The sequence below is a fragment of the Canis lupus genome, chromosome 27 (genome assembly GCF_003254725.2).
Source record: "Canis lupus dingo isolate Sandy chromosome 27, ASM325472v2, whole genome shotgun sequence".
NCBI lineage: Eukaryota > Metazoa > Chordata > Mammalia > Carnivora > Canidae > Canis > Canis lupus.
The window spans coordinates 14840765-14865384 of NC_064269.1; the positions used below are offsets into that span (position 1 = coordinate 14840765).

The 24620-nt window shown below is 32.8% G+C and overlaps 1 protein-coding gene across 3 annotated transcripts in view; it reads left to right on the top strand.

Annotated features, from left to right (window-relative positions):
- The window catches only part of CPNE8 (copine 8), a 360644-nt gene that overhangs the window by 212690 nt on the left and 123334 nt on the right, over positions 1-24620 (top strand). For all 3 annotated transcript variants that reach the window (XM_025455580.3, XM_025455581.3, XM_035707441.2), the window contains 3 exons: positions 4138-4184; positions 9830-10011; positions 16101-16228. In XM_025455580.3, the coding sequence (XP_025311365.1) occupies positions 4138-4184; positions 9830-10011; positions 16101-16228 (357 nt within the window). The remainder of the gene's footprint in view (positions 1-4137; positions 4185-9829; positions 10012-16100; positions 16229-24620) is intronic.

The following is a 24620-nucleotide window of genomic DNA, read 5'->3' on the forward strand; positions in this document are numbered from 1 at the left end:
CCTCTCTCTCTCTCTCCCTCTGTGTCTCTCAGGAATAAATAAATAAAATCTTAAAAAAAAATAAAGAAGGATGGTGACAGGTCTTCTTTCATATTGATAATGTTCAGTTTGTGAAGCTGAACAGAATTTGAAATTGGGAAGAAAGTAAAACAGTCCTTCCGCACACCCTCACCAAAGTTGTTAGTTCTCAATAATTAATTCGTAATGACAGCCACAGAAAAGTTGTCTAAGAGGGTATTACTGTGTGTGTGCATGTGCGCAGGTGCATGCTGGCATATGTGTGGTTTTCTTTGAAATACATATAGATACTCGTTTTTTATGGATCTTTGCTGTGCTAGTTAAATCTTCCATCTTGACATCTGATTTGTCATTTACAGCTTTTGGAAAGGTGGCAGAGAAAAATAGGGACATTTTCCAAGTATGCATTTAGCAATACTAGGATATATGCATTGGAAAGTCTCATGAGATGTTACTACTAACTCATGAAATTTGGCAGGCATGCCTTTTTTATGCTCTAGAATGTAATACTCCTGTCTAGATTTCTTGAAATTCTGCTCCTTCTTGTCGGCTTCTAAAATGCAAAATGACAGCTAAAGTAACGCTTCCTGAGCAAAATATTTCAAGGATTTATATGTGATCATTTTATGAACATTTTGCCAGGAGTCATCTTGTGTGAATTCAGATTTCTTACTTTGATGCGTGATTAATTTTTTCCCTCTAACATTAGGCTTCATGCAATATTAAAGAATGAGAAAGGGTAACAGGATTACCAATGAAGATGTTTTGTTTGGTTTACTTTTATGATACATCATTTATCAAAGTCTACAAGAAATCTGTCTCATAGCCTAAAGTCATAGTATTGTTAGCAACTTTCTTTAAAACTTTTATTAGTGGGGTGCCAGGATGGCTCAGTCGGTGAAGCATCAACTCTTGACTTCTGCTCAGGTCATGGTTGTGAGATTAAGCCCCATGTGGGGCTCTGTGCAGAGCATCGAGGCTGCTTAATATTCTGCTCTGCCCCATCCACTCCTGCCTCCACTTGTCCGCGAGGACACGTGCACGCTTTCTTTCTCAGAAAAACCTTTGTTCATTAATACTTTCAAAATAGCATAGCATGTGACTCCTGGTATGGCAAGTATACATTATAATATGAATGGGAACTTGGGAACCGTGGGAAAGAATAAGCTGAAATCCACAGTAAACGCACAGTTGAGTTTTAGGTTATGCTATTGATTATGAATTCAATGATAACTGCTGTGCTATTTTTGCCATTGCTTTTAATGGTAGAAAGCTGGAATCATAAGCTCTAGGAGATCAGCATTGTTTTTGGTTTGCTCCTATTTTCTTAACACAGTGCTTGGCAATCAAGATGCTCAAAAAATGTTGAATTACAGTTTTTTAAATGGAAAACCCAAATAGTGTAATAAGAGGCTCCCCTCACTCTCTTTTTTCTTCTTTCTTTTCTTCCTTCCTTCTTTCCTTTTTAAACATTCTTTTTTTTTTTTAAGACTTTTTTTGGATACCTAATCTGCTTGGTTTTGTAATTTAGTTTATTTAGCCAGCTAGACATTTTGTTAGCTAGAGGTTTCAGTAAAGCAGTTTAATAATAAATATCTCCTTTTTTAAAATTCTTATGTACAATATAGATCTTTAATTGGTAGCCATGCTTTTCCTTATAGTTTTGCTAGGCACAATTTTGGCTTTGAAAGGACCATTGTATCTCCGATTATCAAAACTTTTTCTCTGCAACTAATGCTTCTAAGAAGTTGGTAGTTATGCTACACATCTTGGGCTATCCTGGAGACATAGTAGAAACCATCATAAAATGAATGCATTCATTCACCCAACAAATACAGTGAGGTTCCAACATTGGCAAAGCATTGTGCAGACACTATTCCAAGAGACAATTTAATCAAGACAAGGTATCTATCGCTGCAGCCTAAGGGAGATTAAACCAAAGACTCAACACCTAAACTGACCTCTATAATTAGGGGAAACATATGTTCTTGAAGCTCAGAGTTATTGTTCATTTCTGAAGAGGTATCATTTGGGAAAAAAAATCACATGAAAAGGCATTTGTACTGATAATTTTGTGATTTGTATATTGAACAACATACTTGATAGAAGAGCTAATTTGCCCAACCACAAGAATGTACCCTGGCATTCTTACCATGAAGGATATTTGTATAGTATCATTTTTATGTTTGTAACATAATAATCACTCTCTTTTATTATGTTATTATAGTCAAGCAGTTTATAAATATTTAATTATAGAAATAGAGTAGTATGGAGTTTATGAATATGGTTTTTGAGGGTAGATGTGAATTCAGATTTCAATACTGGCATTTATCACTGGTGTCAAAGTTATTAAGCTTTGTGAGCATAGATGTAAAAGGAGAATAATAGTATTTTTTAAAAAATTATTATAAAGTTAATTGATATACACTAAGTAAAAACATTTTATATGCTTATGATATATAATATTTGTAAAATGTGTATTACAAATAAATATATAGAGAAAGATATAATATTTTATTTAATTTGTCTGTCAGGTCTTGCTATTATTATGTGCCGGGCACTTACCTCTGAGAATTTTGAAACTTGGCTAACGTCAGCAACTGGTTTGCTGGAATTCAAACCCTGTTCTTTCAGACTTAAAAGCTTTACCCTTTCTGATATACCTGTAATACCCTTTATTACAATCACTTCTTTCCCTGGCAGCAGAATTACGAAGCAATATACTGATGGTGGCTCTTCTTTTCAATTCCTCAAAGGGATTCATTATCTCAAAGTGTCCTCCCAAAAGTCTCACTATATTCATTTTCTAAAATTTTTTACTCCTTTTGGTTCATACTTGTTAGTGTTATGCTCCAAATTAGCCTATATTCTTAGCCTATAAACCTAATTTCTACTGAGAAAAAAATTAACTATAACTATAAAGAGACTCTATATTAGTTTTTATTAAATGTAAAGCACAAAAGGTTGTTCATTCCTTAGGGAAAAAATGTGTGAATTTATTTCAATACCTGAATAGTATTAGGGATTTTGAAGCTGAATTTTTAGAAAAACAAGGAAATGTCACTATAATTTATACTAAGAGAACTACAAGGGATCCTATACTGTAGTACCCATTATCATCATCATCATCATCATTAGTGACAGTTTAAATAGCAGTTCCAAACTTCGAAGTGTTAAATAAGTTGTGCAATATGCCCAAAGTAATTTGTTTCTAAAAATAAGATGATTTATAGTACCATGTTTTCAAATGATTTACTTTTAAAATTAATTTTTAAATTATATATGATTGTAGATGATCCCAGTAATCCTACCATTGTTGCTTATTTGTGGTTTTTTTTTGCCTTCATTGGTAAGAGGTGGAGTTACATATGCAAAGAGTATTTAGGTGTATACAAAAGTGAGTTTTTTTTATATAAATGCCACCTCTTTGGTTTTTATCAGAAAAAAAAAAGCAGGAACTAACCTATTCCATTAATATAAATGAAAGTTTATATTATATATAATCAACATTATCTATATAAATATTTATCTATGTCTATAAATTCACAAATCCAGGAATACTGTAAGTACTGAGGGGTAGACCTTTATCTGAAATACTTCATTTCAGAAGAATGCAGAAGAAAATCCTGTGTGTTCAGGGTTGTGAAAAGAATTACTTTAAGAAAGATATTATTAGAGATGATTTTTGCTGTGTCACATTTTTAAGGGTATAATGATTCAACAATGACTACAGAATGGTTTTAAAAGCAAATTGATAGTAAATGCTGGTGTTGGAGACTGGCAAATCATTATTTGCAGTTTGACTTCTTTATAATGAACCCCTCACTTAGTTATTGTTACCAAAAGGAGCTATTTTTATTCCTGACACTTTATTTCTTATTTTAGAGTTGTATGGTTATAAAAGTATTTTGCTCAGTTTTTACCTTTTAAAACTGCCTATCCTGATGCTATCCAGTGGGTACTGTAATTTCCCTGCTATCATACATATATTATTCCTAAACATAGGATTAGTAACATTTAGGAAACTAAATGATGTTAAAAAATTTGATAACACAAATAGAAAACAAACATTTTTCTATGAGATTAATTATTAATGATTCTTATTTACTTATATTCTAGAACGCAAATCAATTTCACAGTGGCTATTGATTTTACAGCATCAAATGGTGAGTATTATAACTATCACTGGTAAAAAATTTCAGCAATTAATTGAGAAATAAATATTTCTTTTCATGAGGTTAGATATTTTATTCCTATATTTACATACTTCTGAAGTGTGTCATGTAAAATTCAGGTCAGTTTCCCTTCCTCTTTACTATTATGAAATAGGTATACAAATGACTAGAAGAAATTTTAAAAATGCCTAATAGTCCCATTCAAATTTATTAAATATTAAATTTTTAATTTTTGTTTCACATATTTTTAAAAAGAAAATTTGAAACCTAGTTAAGCCCATTGTATACTTCAGCCTATTTCTTCTACCCTCCCTTCATCTTCATACATAACCTTAATACTGAAGTGTGTGAATTATCTTCATTTTCTAGTATTTTTATATGTATTAATATATGTAAATGTAATTCAAATACATGTACTTTATGCAACTCAATTCATCTTTCCTTGACTATTTTTAAGAATTACTCATTTTAGCACATTTATATTTAATTCAGGGAAATTGTTATATAATACCCCATGTACAGATATTCATAATTTGTTTATCAAACATTTCAAAAAAGGAAAGATAGTCAACTTTTAAAATTTTATTTTGAAGTAACTTTGAAACAGAACAATCATTTGATGTAAATTATTATGTATCATAAGAACAGGAATAGGAAGAAAATTATAAACCCTGAGGAAGTAATATTTATCTCAGGAATGCAAGGTTGGCTTAATATTAAAAAATCAAATAACTTACCATGTCAATAGAAGCAAATGTAGAAATCATGTTGTCCTGTCAATTGATGCAGAAAAAAGCATTTGGCAATGTCTAACACATTTTCAGAATAAAAACACTTAGCAAACTAGGAATAGAAGTTGACTTATTAACCTTATGAAGGGAAAATATGAAAAACTCATACCTAAAATAGCTTAATGCATTCCCCCTAAAATGAGAACTAGGGCAAGGATGTCTGCTTTTGCTGCTTCTATTCAACGTTGTACTGGCAGTTGTCATTATAGCAATTAGTCAAGAAAAAGAAAAAATATCCAGATTGGAAAGGAAGAGTTAAAATGATTTCTATTTGCAGATAACATAATCTTATATGTAAAAAATCCAAATGAATTCACTAAAAATCTATTAAAACTAATAAATAAGCATAGCAAGATTGAAGGATAAAATATCAATATATAAAAATCAGGTCTTTTTCTATATAGTTCTAGTTAACAATCTGAAAGTGAAGTTAAGAAAATTCCATTTACAGTAGTATCAAGAGGAATATAATACATAGGAATAAGCTTAACAAAGTAAGTACAAAATTCACACTCAAAAACTATATTCTGAAAAAAATCTTGAAAGAAATGAAAGTCCTAAGTAAGTGGAAAAATATGCCATTTTCATGGATTAGAAAATTCAGCTGTTGAGAGAAGAACATTTTTCAAAGCAGTGAACAGGATCAATGCAATCTCATTCAAAACCTGAAAGACCTCTTTTGCATAAATGATGACCCAGGAACTCATATGGAATTTTAAGGGACCCAGAAGAGCCAAAGCAGACTTGAAAACAGAGAACAAAGTGAGAATATTCATATTTCCCATTTTGGAAACTTACTACAAAGCAACAGTAACCACGAAAGTATAGTGCTGGTGTAAAGATAGATGTATAGATCCATGAACTAGAATAGAGATTCCAGAGACTAAAGTTAACTGATTTACGAAGGGTACCAAGACAATTCAGTAGGGAAATAATAGCTTTTTCAGCAAATAATGCTGGGATGACAGGATAGCCACCTACAAATGACTGAAATTGGACCTTTTCCACATATCAAAAACAAAATTCATGCAAAATAGATCAAAGACCTATATGAGGACTAAAATTATAAACTATTAGATGGAAACATAGGGATACAACTCATGACCTTGAATTTGGCATTGATTGTTAAATATGACACTAGAACATAAGCAAAAATTAATTAATTAATTAATTAAACTATCAGTCAAAACATTTTTATGCTTCACAGAACACTGTTAACTAAGTGAAAAGACAAACCTCAGAATATGAGAAAATATTAGCAAATCATATATCTCATAGAGAACTTGTATCCTAGAATGTATAAACTCTAATAATTCAATATAAAGACCAATAACCTCATTTTAAAAATGGGTAAAGGATCTGAATAGACATTTTTCCACAGAAGATGTACAAATGATCACTCAATAAGCAAAGGAAAAGATATTTGGCAAACTTAGACATCAGGAAATGCAAATTGAAACCATAACAATACTATGTCACACCCACTAGAATGGCTATAATCCAAAGATAACATGTGTTGGTGAGGATGTGGAGAAATTGGAAGGCTCATGCACTGAATGTGAGAATGTAAAATGGTATAGTCATCTGAGAGAATACATTGGCAGTTCTTCAAGTTGTTAAACATAGAGTAACCATAGGGCCCAGCAATTCCACCCCTAGATGTATAAACAAGAAAGATGGAAACATATGTCTATGCAAAAACTTATACAGAAAAGACTATAGCAGTGTAATAGCCATTATGTGGAAACAGTCCAAATATTCATCAATAAATGGATTTTTAAATGTGATATATTCATACAGGAGAATACTATTCAGCAAATATGAAGTACTGATATGTGCTATGACCTAAATGAACCTTGAAATCGTTATGCTAAGTGAGAGAGGCTAGTCACAGAAGGCCACATATTATGTGAATCCATGTATATGTAATTTCCAGAAGAAGCAAATTAGTAGAGACAAAGATTCATCATTTCTTAGAGCTCAGCTGGATTGAGTGATAAGGGAGTGATAGTGAATAGGCACAAGTTTTCTTTTTGAGGTGATAAAAATGTTGTCAATTGGGGTGACCGTTGTACTTATCTGTCAATATATTAAAAATCACTGAATTGTACATTTTAAATGGTTGAATTGTAAGTTATGTGAATTATACCTCAATAAAGCATTTTTTAAAAAGAGTGTAGTCAAGTGTGATTTTTTTTAAAGGCACAATGTACCTCTAAAACAAAATCAGATATGTTTGTTTGATAGTATCCAGTGTTTAAAATATTACAAAATCCTTAAGTATAAAGTACTAGCTATGAATAAGGACTATGGAATCTGACTGCCTAGATTAACATTCTAGTTTTATCAACTTTTACTGTGTGATTCGGGGCAAGTTATTTAACCTGAAAATGGATATAATAAAAAAGTACCTATGTCATACACTTGTTGAAAGGTTAAAAAAATATGAAGTAAGATATTCAATGCATGTTAGATTCCATGCTATTATAATTATCATGGATATTAGTTGGATCCCAGTGTTATCAACTTACCACAAGCTCATTCTTCATATGCATTGATGCAGATACAGAGGTGGCACAAACATGGTCCCAGATTCAAGGAATGGGCAGTCAATGTAGGAAATGTTTAATTGCCAAATTTTGTGGTGCCGAACACAAGAGTCCTAGAGGTAGAAGAGGAAAGACAATAAGGGTTGGAATAAGCAAGGAAGGCTGTCTGGTGCAAATAAAACATAAGCTGGAGTGGAGTCAAGTGACTCCTAGAACAGGGTGGCAACTTGAGAGGTAAAAATAGGAAAGAACATATCTTTAGTGATACAAAGAAGAGATCGTCTGATGAAGATGCTGGAAAGAGACAGGCAGATCTTTGCATGGGTGGGATCCAGCCCTGCTATTCAGGATAGGCGAAGATGTTTAGACATGCTGGAGTATGAGTGATATTTGTATTTTAATTTGAAGTTACAGTTATCTTAATAAAATAGACCTAGTAGTTGCCATCAGCCATTGGGTAACAGTTCTTATTATATTTGAGAGTTATGTTAAATGACCACTCAGTAATGATATTACTCCACTGTGGCTCCAGTGGCTTTTGATCAAGTACAAAATTCTGACTACAGAAGAAGGTGTCTTTGAAAAATTGCACCAGATAATTTAAACAGACCAGGAAGACTTTATTTAGGACTGTTGCCATAGAGGTCAAGGTTACTGGGATGTAAGGGAAAATTTGAACTCCGTGCCTCCAAAACAAAAGGTGGGAGGGGTTTGAAGTGTTGCCTTGATCTAGTGGAAAAGTAATGAGGGACATTAGAAGAGACATCAGTCTGTTTGCTAATTAGAATTTATTAAAGTTAGGCTCTCACCTTTACAAAGAGACTGGGGGTAGGAGTACTATCTTTCTACATGATTACATTTCAACGGGATGGCTCCAGGTCCTGGAGAAAGATAGTCCTGGGTTGTAGAAGATTTATATCTCAAAGGTATAGAGCCAGAATTTACAATTGCAAGTTTTCTAAAGCAAATGCTCTAAGAAAAGGAGGGTCAGGAACCTATAGTTATGAAGAATCCTTTCCAAAGTTTAGTCAAATTGAAGGGAATGAATGTTAAGGCCACTTTGTCAGGAGATCCTTTTTCAGAAATTTCGTCATGTAGAACCAGCCCTTGAATGCCAGTAACCCTTTGGAAATATAAATGTATTTATGCAATGTATTATTTTTAGACCAGAAATGTTCTGTGTATAATTATATGTATTATCAACCAAGGGGAGATCACTCCTTAATTTTGTTTCTCTCTGGATCTCAAGCGCTTATTATTATTATTTTTTTATCAGAAAAGGACTGTGCCCTAAGGCTTTCCTCCTTCAGGCAATGTTTTAATGTAGAATTGAGCTTTATGTGCTATTACAAGTCTCATTTAACTTTCTATTTTCACTTAAGAGACTAAATGGACTTTCAAGCAGCCTTTGTGCTGGTAATTAGGGCAACTCAATGTGAATCTCAATATGTTTGAGTGGTAGAACTTATATTACTTTCTCTTTCAAATTCATCTCTTATTGAAATGCAACATCCTACATTAGTATATTGAAATTTCAGAACCTTGTGGCTGACCCAGACAGTAATAACAGTAGCAGTTAAACCTTCTATTTCTATGGTGCTTTATTATTTTTAATCACTTTCACACACATAATCTCCTTTTGTCCTTCCAGTAAACACTGGGGTAGGATTTATTGCAGACATTTTATAGGTATTGTCTTGAAAATTGCAAGACTGGACTTTGAGCCTTCTGGCTCCTCATTTAATGTCTAGTTAGAAACTCCAAATCATTTTTCAGAGAGAGATATTTAATTGGCTTGAATTTTAAAATCCCTATGCTTTCCTCTTTAAAGTGATTAAATTGAGATATTTTTCAAATATTCAATTTATGTTTGTAATAGAACTTTAGAAGGCTTCATGGTCCTCTAATTATAGGCATGAGGGTTCAGCTAAAGGTACATGATTTTTTTTTAAAAATAAAGATGACTATAAAATCAGTTTAACAAAAGTACTTTAATACTTCTTCTGCAACTGAGATTCAAGAGTAGCCTGTAGCATTGACAATGAGGAATAATTTCTGAAAAAAATCTGCATATGCTTTGGCATATCTTTGGAAAACCTTCCACATGTCTGATATAATGTAATGAATATTTTTATGTTAATATCCGTCCAAAAAGAAATTATTTGACACAGTATGGTTGTAGGCAGAAAACATAATTTTAAGTATTTCATTTCAAAATAGGCATCAAGAAAAATGTCCAAAAAAATGACATCTTTGGCCTGATCAGTCATGATTGAAATATTTTTTCTGTCATCAGGCAACCCCGCCCAGCCCACATCTCTCCATTACATGAATCCTTACCAACTGAATGCCTATGGAATGGCACTGAAAGCAGTGGGAGAAATCGTTCAAGATTATGACAGTGATAAAATGTTCCCAGCTCTAGGTTTTGGTGCAAAACTGCCTCCGGATGGAAGGATATCTCATGAATTTGCTTTGGTAAGAATACGTCACAAGGATTTGATCTTTTGAAGAAAATAATATGTTGGATCTTTTAATATTGATTCACCACTTACGCTTTAGTCAATCACGTAGCAATCTTTTGTGACTGTAAACTCAGCTTAATTTTGCTAAATGATTAATTTAGGAGTGAGGTGTTATGGGAAAAAAGACAGTTAAAAATATTAGTAAAAAGTATATCTAAAATGTATCTCCTTTTAGATGTGGCCAAGCAAGTCACTAAAGCCAGTCCAGTTTTCAAACAACCATCATCTCTCAGTGGGAGGCTATCTCAAAGAATATGTGGCTATCTTAATCTACCATCTAATAAAATGGCATTTCTTTTCAAATTTAAAGGAATAGTTATGGCTAGAATTAAATTTTTAAATGTGGGGCAGCCCTGGTGGCTCAGAGGTTTAGCGCAGCCTTTGGGCCTGACCCTGGAGACCCGGGATCAAGTCCCGTGTCGGGCTCCCTGCATGGAGCCTGCTTCTCCCTCTGCCTGTGTTTCTCTCTCTCTCTCTTTCTCTCTCTTTCTCTCTCTGTCTCTAATAAATAAATAAAAAATCTTTAAAATTTTTTTTAATGTGAAGCAATGATTACAGCTATAGCTAATTATGATTTCAATATAATGGAGTAGATATGACTGGAATAAATATTTATCTAGTTAATATTTACTCTACATAGATCTAGCCCATATTGTGTGATTTTTAGAGAAGCAATGTACTGCACTCTACCTTCAAAATAAACTGCACACAGATAATGCTTATAGATCCAATCAGCCTTACTCTCACTGCACTTTGTGATAAAATAATGAGAAAATCAATATAGGAATGGTTGGCTATCATTTTGAAAAGTTTTAGCTTTTCCTATAGAAGTGCCTTCCTACCCTCTATACATTTCAGAAGTAACCTCTTCCATCCCCATTGTTTTTGTAGGACTTTGTTTTTATTCTTGTTACAAAAGCAATGCATAATCATAGAGATTTTTTTTAAGTTCTCAAGCAAAGTAGACAAAAATAATAAACTACTATTTATTGAGTAATTACTAAATATCAAGCCAAATGCTTTACAATAATTTTCTTACATAATTTTCATAAGATTTCTATGTGATAGGTATATCATGACTATCACATAGTACTACTCTTGCAAGTGCTACTCCTATCGAATGAATAATATAGTGAAATAGTGCCCAAGTGTTGTATAATTCAGCTCAGAGTAACAGGAATTAACCAGGTTCCAGAGGACAGAACTTGAACCCAGATCCATCTTGTTTTAGAATACATGCTCTTTAACTGCTACTAAAGCACATTTTATAACAGTACCTACAATCAATCCTACCTCTGGGATATGTGCTTTATTAACACCATAGTAGGATATTGATCATGATATACACACACACATACATCCAGAGCTTTTATATGATTAAATTTAAACTTCCTTAATTATCTTTTAAAGCAGTATTTTCACGTTTTTATTTCTATATCTTTTCTTGCTTTTCTGTTCCATTGCCCACGCAATTGCCGAAAAGGTTGCTGGAGGCTTTAATTCTTTCTTCCATGAATTAGCCCGCATGCCACATTCCCAGCATCATATATAAATGACTATTGGGATTTTGTTGTGTCTTAGAGAATTAAAATCTCCCAGAAACTTATAAAACCATGAAAATCACTCGTGTGACGCTAAGCCTTAAGTGCCTCAGGAAAAAGGTCATGAGCTATTTTAAAGCTTAAGAAAATGAATAATTATGTTAAACTAAATGAGGTTTATTAATTTTTCCTGCCATATACTTCTCACCCTTGCTTATGATTTTTTTTCCTTTTATCTTTCTAATCCTCTCTTTTTCTGCATTTCCTACCTCTAAATTCATTCCTTATAACAAAACCTATGCAAATAATGCTATTGTTAAGGAAGGACTTTTTTTTATTATTTGCATCTTAAAAAGTTCTTTGAACCCAGTTCAAATACTTAAAGGATAGAGATCATACCTCTTTTAGGTTATGAAGAATAGTCTCCCAAATTGAAGATGGAGACAACCATGATGATGCTAATGAGTGAACTTTAACATCACTGATCAATTAATTTTTTTCAAACCACTTTTATTTTCTTGGGTAAATAAAGGCAGAATTAAGTAGGCCTTCAGTATTAGTATTTGATTTGACTTTTTGGTACAGTGTTCTGTTAACCTCATCCTAAATAACTGCAATATATATCTATAGGTGCTGAAATGGCAAATAGGAAAACCAGTCCCATGTCAATCTGGCAATTAGTATAGTCTGTAATCCTAAACCCTCATATTTTCATGGTAATTTATGATTCATTTTCATAAATTTTATCATACCAAGTTCAAATAATCTTTCAGATATCAAGGAAGGCCTTCTAAAAATTAAATAATCCCTAGTGGATGAGTTTATGGCTAGCAGAAAAATGTAATTTTTAATGTTTTCTTTGCTGTTAATCAAAAGGTCTCAGATAAACCCCAGTCTTCATATAAATATGAATAAGAATATACATATATTCCATAGTGGAAAAAGAACAGGGAATAGGAAAGGAAAGGAAGAATGTCCTAGTACCACCGTGTTAGCACAAAGGTTGTAAAAGGGAATCATTACTCTCCTCCTGTTATGATTCTGATGACTCCTTAAGTTGTTACAACAAAATATAATAGTGTAGACCTTTAGAGGAAGTATTTGTAATGGTCATATGGCCAGTGACCCTTTAAAGAAAGGCTCCTGCAATGATCAATCTTGAAATGCTTACATCTGTCCAAGTGATTTCTCACTAGAGCTATAAAAGTGCTGGCCTACTTTTCCCTTATTTTGACATTTATAGAAATCTGCACAATTTAATATTTATATGTCTGTCTTTTCTTCCATCTAGATGCTAACAATTTAACAGCCTAGGGTCTTAACACTGTATGCATAAAATTGAAGCTCAACAGATGTTTATTGAATAAAAAGGAGACTTCTTGTCGATCTTCCCCACATAAGTAATCACTGGGCAGCAATGGATACATTTCAAAGAGTAAAGCAACAACTCCTTAGAGCTTTTCTTCAGCATTTGTCAGCTTGTTAGCCTTGCTGAAAAATGTCCTAGGCTCTAGGCAGCAAGAGACTACATGGCCTTCTGTCTTGGAACTGAATCTAAATCCTCAATACAATGCTTCAGGGAGCCAAATGGAGGGAAAAACGGATGAGAGCCGGACATCCCTCCCCACTTAAGTCTGCGTGGTGGGATTAGTGCTCATTTTGAATTCTGTTCTTTATGTTCTACTCATTCTACAAATTAACATTCATTATTTTATAAATGGGAAAGGTAGTTAATTAAAATGGAAATATAAAATAGGGCATCCACTGCACTCTTCATTAATAAACAACAAAATTGAATGCACTTATATTCAAAAATATCCTGTGCTTTTCTTTTGTGCTAGATCTACACATATGCTTATTTTAATTTGTTTTAACAAGTAAAATCTAATTGCTTGTTAGTAATTAGTAACTAACACACATAATTATTTTGTGAAATGAGTTTTTAAACAGGTTTTAAAAGTCTTTTTATAACTCATTACAACTTTGTCATTAAGAGGAAAATGTCGTTTTAATAGCTGTAAATTATTTTAAATAATCCTGATATAATACAAAGTATATATAAAAAAGAATGTATAATTTTGTGTCCTAAGTATTCTTGTCATCCAAAGCATATGAGGAATTCTTAGAGCAATTTATTACAGAATTAGGATTAATGCAGAAATCAGTGCTTTAAATATTCCATAATGATGAATAGGACATCCAATGATTATCTTTCAACAGAGAAATGAAATGGTGAGAAAGATGGTGACTTGGTTGTAATTTCAGTTCCACAGGAAGAGAGAAAATGTATTATTTTCTAGAAATATAAACCCTTAATTAAAATGTTAAAATGATGATGAGAAAGTAGCTCAGAACCATCCTGGTTTATATTTCTTTCTCTAAGGCAGATATAGAATGCATTTTTATATGTTCAATATCAATAATGAGTTTTAATTTTAATTAGCTTCATATCTTATCAAGGGAAAAGAATACTGTAAAATTTTATTTAAAGGAAGGTTAGTTAGGTCAGCTCAGATTAATATCAAAAGCAATCATTAACTACTTTGCACAAAATATTAAACTTATAATTTCATCAATTTATGTAACCAATTTTATAATATAAAACTATAAAGAGGTCTTTATTATTATAAATTATAAGAGGTCTTTTATTATTTTTATGTTTTTCAAAATTTACATGATGGTCAATTAATTAAAAATTATGAAGAAAATACAAAATTAAAAGGAAAAAGTTGGTATATATCCCTCTCTCCCAAATGACAAAACTGAGGTAGTTGATAACATCTGTCCTAGTTTCCTAAGATCTCCTGTCTTTCAAAATGCTTAGTATTTTAAAACATGGTGGCATGGTGGTGTTTAAGTGATTGGTCTCTGAAAGTAAACTGTGTAGGTTCAAATACTGGCCCTCTCATTTGTTTTGTGTAATTTGGGGGCATACTAAACTCTCTGTGCCTTAGTTTTTTTCATTTATAAAGTGAGGAAAATGACAATATTTTATCTACTCTTTTTAGGGTTGCTATAAAAAAAACTACCTAAATATGTAAATATTTTAATGTTAAGCTTGGTGTATAGAATTCAACAAATTTTAGTTACCAACTACAGTCACTTGTGATTGTTCAGATAAAAATATGTATGCTGAAATTATTGTTAGCTATGTTTAAATGTAAATATTGCCTCTAGTGTTTTAAATATATCTTTTTTTTTTTTTTTTTTTTTACTTACTTTCAGAGATGGAGTCTAATTCCCTTTCCCTTGAGCATGGGCTATACTTAGTGATACATTTCTAGCAAATAGATTGAAGTAGAAGTATTGGTATGCATCTTTTGAGACTAGCTTATAAAAGGTTTTGGGGCTTCCTTTTTGCTGTTTTTCTTGGATTAATCATTCTAAGGAAGTTAGCTGCTATGTTGTAAGAACACTAAGCAGCCCTATAGAGAGACCATGTTGACCTCCTGCCAGCAGCCATATAAGTGAGCCTTCCTGGAAGCAGATCCTGCAGCTCTGGTCAAGCTCGGAGATGCACAGGTTGACATATTGATTGCCAACCCATGAGAAATGCTAAGTGAGAACCACCTGCTAAGCTGCTGCTGACACCCAAAAAATGTTTGCAATAATAGTCCTTGTTTTAATCCACTAACTTTTGGGATAATCTGCTACAAGAGCAATAGATAACTAATATTTGTGTTATTTGCCTTATTTATGTTATTTGCAAAATCTAGACTAGGAGAATTAAACCTAATAATAGCAAAGCATTTAAGGTATGAAAAAGCTAGTCTAGGTCTCTAGGTATGAAGTGCCTTCTAGGTGCCATTTTCAGAATGAGAACGTGGTGACAAGCTCTGTTTCCCTTGAACAACATGAATGTTTCTTTGATTCTTTTCCTTTTAACTTTTCTTGATATTTTCCACACCAAATTACATTCCCCAAGAACCCTTCTCTCCTTGAGGTTATCAATTGTGACCTAAAAATGCACATGTGGCAGATATTTTGTATTTTTCTTTCTATAAGGTTAAACTGAATGGATAGCGATTTTTTTTCTTGATTTTAATAGATGTCACTGCAGAAAACTTGGGAAATATTGAATAGTTTAAAGAATGAAATAAAAGTAACCAATTATATGTAATCACCCCGAGTTATCCACTGTTAATATTTTATTTACTTCTCAGGATTTTTATATATTCATCTCTACAAATACACAGACATGTATATAATGAAGACATTAATTATAGAATGTTACGATATTCAGCTTCTCAAGATTATTTAGAATATCCTATGGTTCTTTTGAAGAGTATCAGTTTTAATGCTTATATATTAGATTCATCATATCACAATTTATTCAATAATATTGTAAACTATTGTTGACTACTTAATGTGTTATTTTTGCTCTTATATAAATGATTGTTATTCTAAAATATCTTTGAGTGTCAACCTATCTTTCTTCTTTTCCAATTGATCTGTACAGACACTACTAATTTCTACTCCTTTTTGCCTATAAATTCCACAGAATGGGAACCCTCAAAACCCCTACTGTGATGGCATTGAGGGGGTCATGGAGGCTTATTATAGGAGTCTGAAATCTGTACAACTGTATGGGCCAACGAACTTTGCTCCTGTAATTAATCATGTAGCAAGGTAAGTGGAAGTAGACAAGAAATTTATTCTAGTATACTAGACTGCAGTGAAATTATAATATTAGTTACCATGATTCCACAAATGAAAGATGTTTTCTTCTAACATACCTCAAAGAAAGTGAGGAAAAAGATACAATGGAAAGAGTCTCCATTGAGCTATCATAATACATTGCTAAGAACTTTACATCAAAGTCTCAATCAGGACCTGTATTTGTTCAATCAAGAAAAGTGTTTTAGTCTTTGAAAAGACAGCCACGAGAACAATAACATAATCAATTATGATCTCAACAATGTAAATCATTCAGTCTAAAATCACATTCCATAGTAACATAGAAGTAATAAGAGAACATGAAGACAACTAAAGCCTTTGAGTAATATATAGGACACATTATTTTAACCTCTCTGAGATTAATATAATAGCTAATTTTAAAAATTCCCAGAGCGCTACCTGTATATAGTACATAGTATTGAGATCAGAATATAATTGCTTATGATTCCAATTACATGTTCTGGAAAAAGTTTCTAAATGTAAAAATCTATACACATTTACTTATTTTTTTCGTGAGTGTATAAATAAGTAAATTAGACACCACTTTCAAAATCCTTAAAATGTTTGACCCAGTTGCAGATCCTATGAAGCATTGCCTTATTTTTAGAAAATTAAAAAATGTGTAGCTTTTGTATCCTTCCCAGTATATAGTCAGAACATGAAAATATGTTGCATTGGGATAAGTTGATCACTGCGTAAAGTGATAAGAAATCTCAATTCTCTTTTTAAAGGTTCTGGTACTGTATCATCTCTGTACTGGACATCATGAGTAACTTAAATGTGTTCTACTTTCCATTATCTGGGACATAGACAAGATACTAAAATACCCCTGTACCCAGGGCTGACCCCAGTAGAACACTCCTGTGGAAGTCCAACTCAGGTTGACAGTGATACATTGATGACCATTCTGAGTGTGACCCTTTAACTTAGGCTTTTGAAACATTTTCATCCACGGTCTGTTTTAACTTATGAATTTCATGTCCCAACCCAGAAAACACACAACTTAAAAAAAAAAAAAAAGGATTATTTATGAAATAATACCTATCCTTTTCTTATATTTCCTCTTTATGTCTATGATGTCCTGTTCTTTTGTGTTATTCTTTTGTGTCTTGACCCACAAAATTGATTTTAGAATCCACTAATGGGTCATTACCTGTAATTTGAAAAACATATCCTAGCTAATTATATTAGCCTATATGATTAGCATTATCTGTACTCTATTTCCTAGTTTTTTTGGTGGTTGTCAAAGCAGTATTAAAAAATAATATTATCACAAAATAAATTATAGTTGACTCTCATTCTCTTTCACACACTACCGTAGAGAGTACTGATGTCTTTTTTTTGTATATTTTTTTATTGGAGTTTGATTTGCCAAGATATAACACCCAGTGCTCATCTCGTCAAGTGCCCCCCCTCAGTGCCCATCACCCAGTCACCCCATCCACCCGCCCACCTCCTCTCCCACTACCCACTGATGTCTTTTATAAAAAGATACAAGAAAAATGATAAATGATCTCAGGGTCTTTAGATCGAACCCCATGACAACATGAGGCCTGCTTACAATTTTCGTTCTCTGTTTCTGCATCCCACTTGCATGCTTTCTCTCTCTCTCTCCTTCTCTCTCTCTCTTTCTCTCTCTCTCACAAATATAATAAAATAAGTTTATAATAGAAACTAAAGAAACTATTAATGGTAATGCTTAGTCAATTTTAGTGGCCTGTAGAAAATGTGATTGTGATTGATACCTACTGTATCAATCAGGGTCCTCAGGAGAAACATAACTAATGATATATAAATATAGATGTATAGATAAATTTATTTTAAAGAATTGGCTCATGCAGTGGCAGGCACTGGCAAATCATAAATTTTTAGGGCAATCTGATAGGATGGAAACTCAGGCAGGATATTATATCCTTGCAGTCTTAAGTCAGAATTCCTTTTTCTTTGGAAACCAATTGGTAAAGGCCTTCAACTGATTGGAATGAGGCCCACCCAAATTTTTGAGGATAATCCCATTTATTTAAAGTCATCCACTTGTAGATATTAACTATATCTTCAAAATACCTTCACAAGAGGCACCTGGGTGACTCAGTCAATTAAGTGTCTGCCTTCAGCTCAGGCCATGATCCCAGAGTCGCAGGATCGAGCCTGGCATCAGGCTCCCTACTCAGCGGGGAGTCTGCTTATCCATCTGCCCTGCACCCTGCTTGTGCCCTCTCTCAAATAAATAAAATCTTAAACAAACAAAAACAAAATACCTTCACAGGAATACCTTAATTAGTATTTGACTAAATAACCTGCTGCCATAGCTGAACCAAGTTGACACATGAGACTATCGTACCTACCAAAAGATATGCATTACCATTAGGTTGTACATTTAAAACAAATTTAAAATCAGAGAAATCCTTTCCATATATGAATTTATTAAGAGACCTAAAGTCTATAACATTATGTTTAAATCTCCTTAGTAGTTAAAGAAGAAACATGTTAAGGAAATCATGTGTTTATAGACATGTGGTAATAATAAAGTGGGGTTTACTTATCTATCCCCTTACTAACTCAATGCCCTCTCAGATATGGCAATTACTATGTTTACATTCCTGTTTAGATCATTTTTTCAAAGGTTTCTCTTCACCTAGAATTCTACCTCAATAACTTCAAGATATTTGAAATATATTTTGTTGGTATATTTTACCAGCTTATTCTTTCAAAATAATCTAATATAACAATGAAAATATCGATTATCTTTTCAGGCTATTGTGAAAATTTTACTATTTTCTTCAGTTGACTTAATAATGTATTTTTTCCTAACTACGAGTCATTTGTTTCTTATGCCTAACCAATTGCTTGTTTTGGGGCTGTCACATTTCAGTTTTTAAGAGGGATCTATCCATTTCTAACTATTGACTAGATTTTTGTATCTAAATCTAGATCCAGATAACCAACTAAAATTAAGTTTCATTTTTGAGCCCATAATGTATCTCAGGCAATGTGTTCAGTGCTAATTTCTTTAAATCTTCGCAACAACTCTAAGAGGTGTCAGTATAGTGTTATTATTTCTATTTTGCTGATGACAAAATGGATATGTAAGAGTGGCCATTTGTGGTGGAGCTGAAATTCCAAACAGAATAATCTTTTTCCAAGTACCTATGTTATGATGCCTTACATACTTAAACCCTTTTATCTCAGTTCCAGAGGTAAACATACATAAATGAGAAAGTGCAACAAAACTACATATGATTGTGGACATGGTGGGTCACTTCATTATACTGCCAAAAATAGTTTGGGTAACAACTTAATAACATAAAAATTACTGTGTTACTTTGTGTTGGAATAATTTAGATGTATCCCTTTATTTAGTATTAAGATTTAATTCATTGTGTATATCAAAATTAAACTACTTAAATACAACATTTCTGAGTCGGTTTCTTATCTTGTGTTGTGCTCCCAATTCCTATGAACTAATAATAAGCTAAGAGAATATTCCACAAATCTGAGCCAACCATTTATGAATTTTATAAACACAATCCGATAAAGTTGCTTGACAAAGACTCTAGAGGAATGCGTTTGAATTCCAAAACTCTGACAAAATTAACCTCTCTCTCAGATTTACCATAGTAATATTAAAATATAAATTATAGATTGCCTATATTTGAACAAAGACATTTAGCAGGCTTTTAATGATAAGGCTTTTAATTATGCAATTTACAAAAGAATTCATCATCAGGTTCCTTTAAGCAGCAAGCTTCTTTAATACATTTAAAACATAATTTGAATCATAAGGCTATATATCAGTGTTACCTCCTGGAAGACAGATTGAGATGTGATCAGCTTCTACTTTCTACTTGACACATTTCTGTAGCATTTTAATTATCTTATTACAGATATATAATACATCAAAATAGACTAAATGAGAAGAAATGGTAGCAGAAAATATTATTTTGTTTGATACTTAGATTTATGTGCAAAGTGCAACAATATGCCAATAAATACTGCAAAAATCCCATAAAAATCATGAAAAGTTTTAAAAGATTAATTCATGGTGCTTATGATGATAAAGACTAAAGTGAAATTTATTTTTAAATTAGTGTATCTAGAGGTTGTGAGAGCCACACATTAAATTCATATTTCTTTCTGTAGCATTCAAAGTTAAGAAACATATAGCATTAACACAAGCACATATTTTTTATAAAATAAAATAAAAGCACATATTTTTTATAATATAAAATAAAAAGTTCCTATGAATTTTTAAGGTAAAACAGTAAACTTCAGAGAAATTCCAAGTTTTCCATATCTGCTTCAGATTCTATTCCCAACTCTTTTGGTGGGATGAATATATTCTCCCCTTCTCTTAGGTATACTTTCTGGTGAATCAAAAGAAAACCAAAAAGTAAATGTATTAAGCTCAGCAGTCAAAAGACACGGAATGGCTGAATGGCTAAAAAAAACAAGACCAAACTATATGTTGTCTGCAAGAGACTCGGCTTAGGTTTAAGGACATACATAGACCAAAAATGACGGGATGAAAAAAGATATATTCCATGCACATGATAACCAAAATAGAGCAGGCAGGGGTGTCTATGATTATACCAGAGAAGATAGACTTTAAATAAAAACTGACACAAGAGACAAAGTTATTACATAATAAAAGGGTCAATTTATATGATATATTGATTGATATGTACAGGTATACTTCACTTTCAAAAGTTCACATTACACTTACATTAGGATCTGTTTTCACTAACCAAAAGAAATCCAAAGATTTTTTGCTTTTATAGATTTCAGTGTTTGTTTTACAACAAGCTGTTATAAAAGTAGCCTGAATCACAAGCAGCAAGAGTCATGTCACTAAGCTCTTTCCTTAGGAACTACATTCAGCATCTAAGTGTCAAGGTGCCTTAGCTTTGAACTCTGTCTGTGAGCATCTGTGCTTTATCTCCACTGTGCATCTGTTAGCAAGATGTCTCCTAAGGTATCAGAAAAGCCCAAGATAGGATAGGTTATTTTTTAGGTCTGGGAATACTCAAAAAGCTTTCCATATAAATTAATGGTAATTGCTTTTTCATTTTATACCATTTCTGCTTATGGGGGCTTTCATAAGAATACTCTGTTTCCTGATAGTGGGAGAAACTTTCATATGTATGAAGTATTATTCAGCCTTTAAAAAGGAGAGTCTACCATTTGTAACAAAATGGATGAACTAGACACAGAAAGAAAGAAAAAACTTAATGATCTCACTTATATGTGGAATTTTAAGAAGCCAATACACAGAAGCAGAGAATAGGGTGGTGGTTACCAAGGGAGGGGAGGCAGAGTAAATAGGGAGATATTGGTCAAAGGGTACAAAGTTGCATTGTGCAGGACAAATTAAGTCTAGATTTCTAATATGTTATGTGATTACTATAGTTAAATACCATATTGAATACTGGAAATTTGCTAACAAAATAATATGGGAACTATGTAAGGAGATGATATGATATGTTAATTAGCTTGACTGTAATAATCATTTCACTATATATATCGAATCATTATGTTGTATGTCTTAAATTGAACTTTTTAAAAAAAATTTTTATTTATTTATGATAGTCACAGAGAGAGAGAGAGAGAGGCAGAGACACAGGCAGAGGGAGAAGCAGGCTCCATGCACCCGGAGCCCGATGTGGGATTTGATCCCGGGTCTCCAGGATCGCGCCCTGGGCCAAAGGCAGGTGCCAAACCGCTGCGCCACCCAGAGATCCCAAATTGAACTTTTATTAAGAATTAAGTTTTTCTTAAAAAGTGTCAATTCAACAGGAAGATATAATCATTATAAATGTGTATGTGCCCAATATCAAAGCACCTAAATATATAAAGCAAAAGTTGACATATCTGAGGAACAAATAGTGTAATACAATAATATTAGAAAACTTTGGTACCCCGCTTCTAATAATAGATAGGCCATCCATATCAATAAAGAAAGAGCAAACTTGAGCACCACACTAGACCAAATGGACCTAACAGACATACAGAATATTTCACTCAGTAGCCCCAGGATGCATATTATTTTCAAGTACTAATGAAACATTCCCTAGGATAGATTACATTATAGGACACAAGTCTAGTCTTAATAAATTTAATGATTAAAATCATTCCAAGTCTCTCTTCTGAACACAGTAGGAAAAAAAAGAAGAAATCAGAAAAAGTCACAATGAGTGGAAATCAACAATCTCTCGAATATTCACTGAGTCAAAGAAAAAAATCAAAAAGGAGTTGGGAAATATCTTGAGATAAATGAAAACACAATATATCAAAATTTATGGAATACCACAAAGACACTATTAAGAGGCAAGTCTATAATGATAAACACCACATGTTAATAAAGGAGAAAAATCTTAAATGGCATAACTTATTATATCTCAAGGAACTAAAAGAAGAAAAAGCACAGGTTAGCAGAAGGAAGGACATAGTAATAATTAGAGCAAAAAGAACAAAGCTGGAGGCATCACACTGTCTGAGTTTTAAATATACTACAAAGATGCAATTAAAACAGCAAGGTACTGATATAAAATAATGGGAACATATACGGATGCCTGGGTGGCTCAGCGGTTGAGCACCAGCCTTTGGCTCAGGTCGTGATCCTGGGGTCCTGGGATCAAGTCCCACACTGGGCTCTCTGAAGGGAGCCTACTTCTCTCTGCCTATAACTCTGCCTCTTTCTCTCTCTCTCTCTCTCTGTATGTTTCATGAATAAATAAATAAAGTCTTTAAGAAAATAAGCGTATATACCAATAGAACAGAATAGAGAGGCCCAGACAAAAACCTGCAGGTGTATGGCCAACTGATGTTTGACAAGGGTGTCAAGAAGATACAATAGGGAAAGGATAATTTCTTTAATGGTGTTGGGAAAACTGGATATACACATGAAAAAGAATGAAATTGGATCCTTATATTACCACTCACAAAAGTTAAAATTGATTAAATATAAGATCCAAAATGATAAAACTCCTAGAATAAAACATAGAGAAAATCCTTGATATTGATCTTGGCAATGATTTCTTGGGAATGACACCAAAAACACAAGCAGCAAAAGCAAAAATAAATGGGTGGGACTACGTCGAAACAAAGTTTCTACACAGCAAAAAAAGTCAACAAAATGAAAAGGCAACCTTGGAGTATAAGAAAATATTTGCAAACTATATATTTGATAAGGGATTAATTTCCAAAATATATAGGGAACTCCTAAAACTCAATAGCAAAAATACAACTAATCTGATTTTAAAAACGGGCACAGGACTGGCATAACCTTTCTTCAAAGAAGGCATACAAATGGCCAACAGGTATATACAAAATGCTCAACGTTACTAATCATCAGGGAAATGCAAATCAAAACCACAATGAACTATCATTATCACTTCACACTTGTTAGCATGACTATAATCAAAAAGTCAAAACGATAACAAGTGTTGGCAAGGATATGAAGAAATTGGAACCCTTGTGCACGGTTGGTGGGAATTTTAAATTGGTGCAGCTGCTATGAAAAAAACAGCATAGACATTCCTCAAAAAACAAAAACTGAGCTACCAGAAATCCCACTTCTGAGTATACATCCACAAAAATTAAAAATCAGGATCGCAAAGAGATTTCTTCAGCATTACTCACAACAGCCAAGATATACTCATTGGATAACAATAAGATATTGGCACTTAAAAATTTGTTAAGAAGTTTGATTTCATGTCAATTGTTTGTTTTTTTACCATGTGCACACATATAAGGGAGACAAAGAAAATTTAGAAATGGTATATTTGTTATCTTGATGGTTTTGACAGTAACATGAATTTATGTTACATATGTCCAAATTCATCAAACCATATACCTTAATTATGTAGGGTTTTTTGTATACCAATTATACCTCAATAAAACTGGAAAAAATATGTAACAACTGAGACTTTCCTTATGGATGATCAGAAGTGTTGAAAGAAAATACAAATAAGGGCAGCCCCTGTGGCGCAGCGGTTTGGCTGTGATCCTGGAGACCCGGGATCGAGTCCCATGTCGGGCTCCCTGCATAGAGTCTGCTTCTCCCTCTGCCTGTGTCTCTGCCTCTCTCTCTGTGTCTCTCATGAATAAATAAATAAATCTTTAAAAAAAAAAGAAAATAAAAATAAATACGCTCCCCCTCCCAAAATCAGTTAAGCCACTTGAAGTAATATTTATAGAAATGCATAATGTTTAACTTTTTAAATCTGGTAAGATTTTGCCAGTTAAGAGCATCATTTGGTAAGGAAAGCAGAAAAGCCACACTCTTGTACTCGTAGAAGCTTTTCTTACTACAATTTATGGCCTTTCATTAATCACATGAAATATA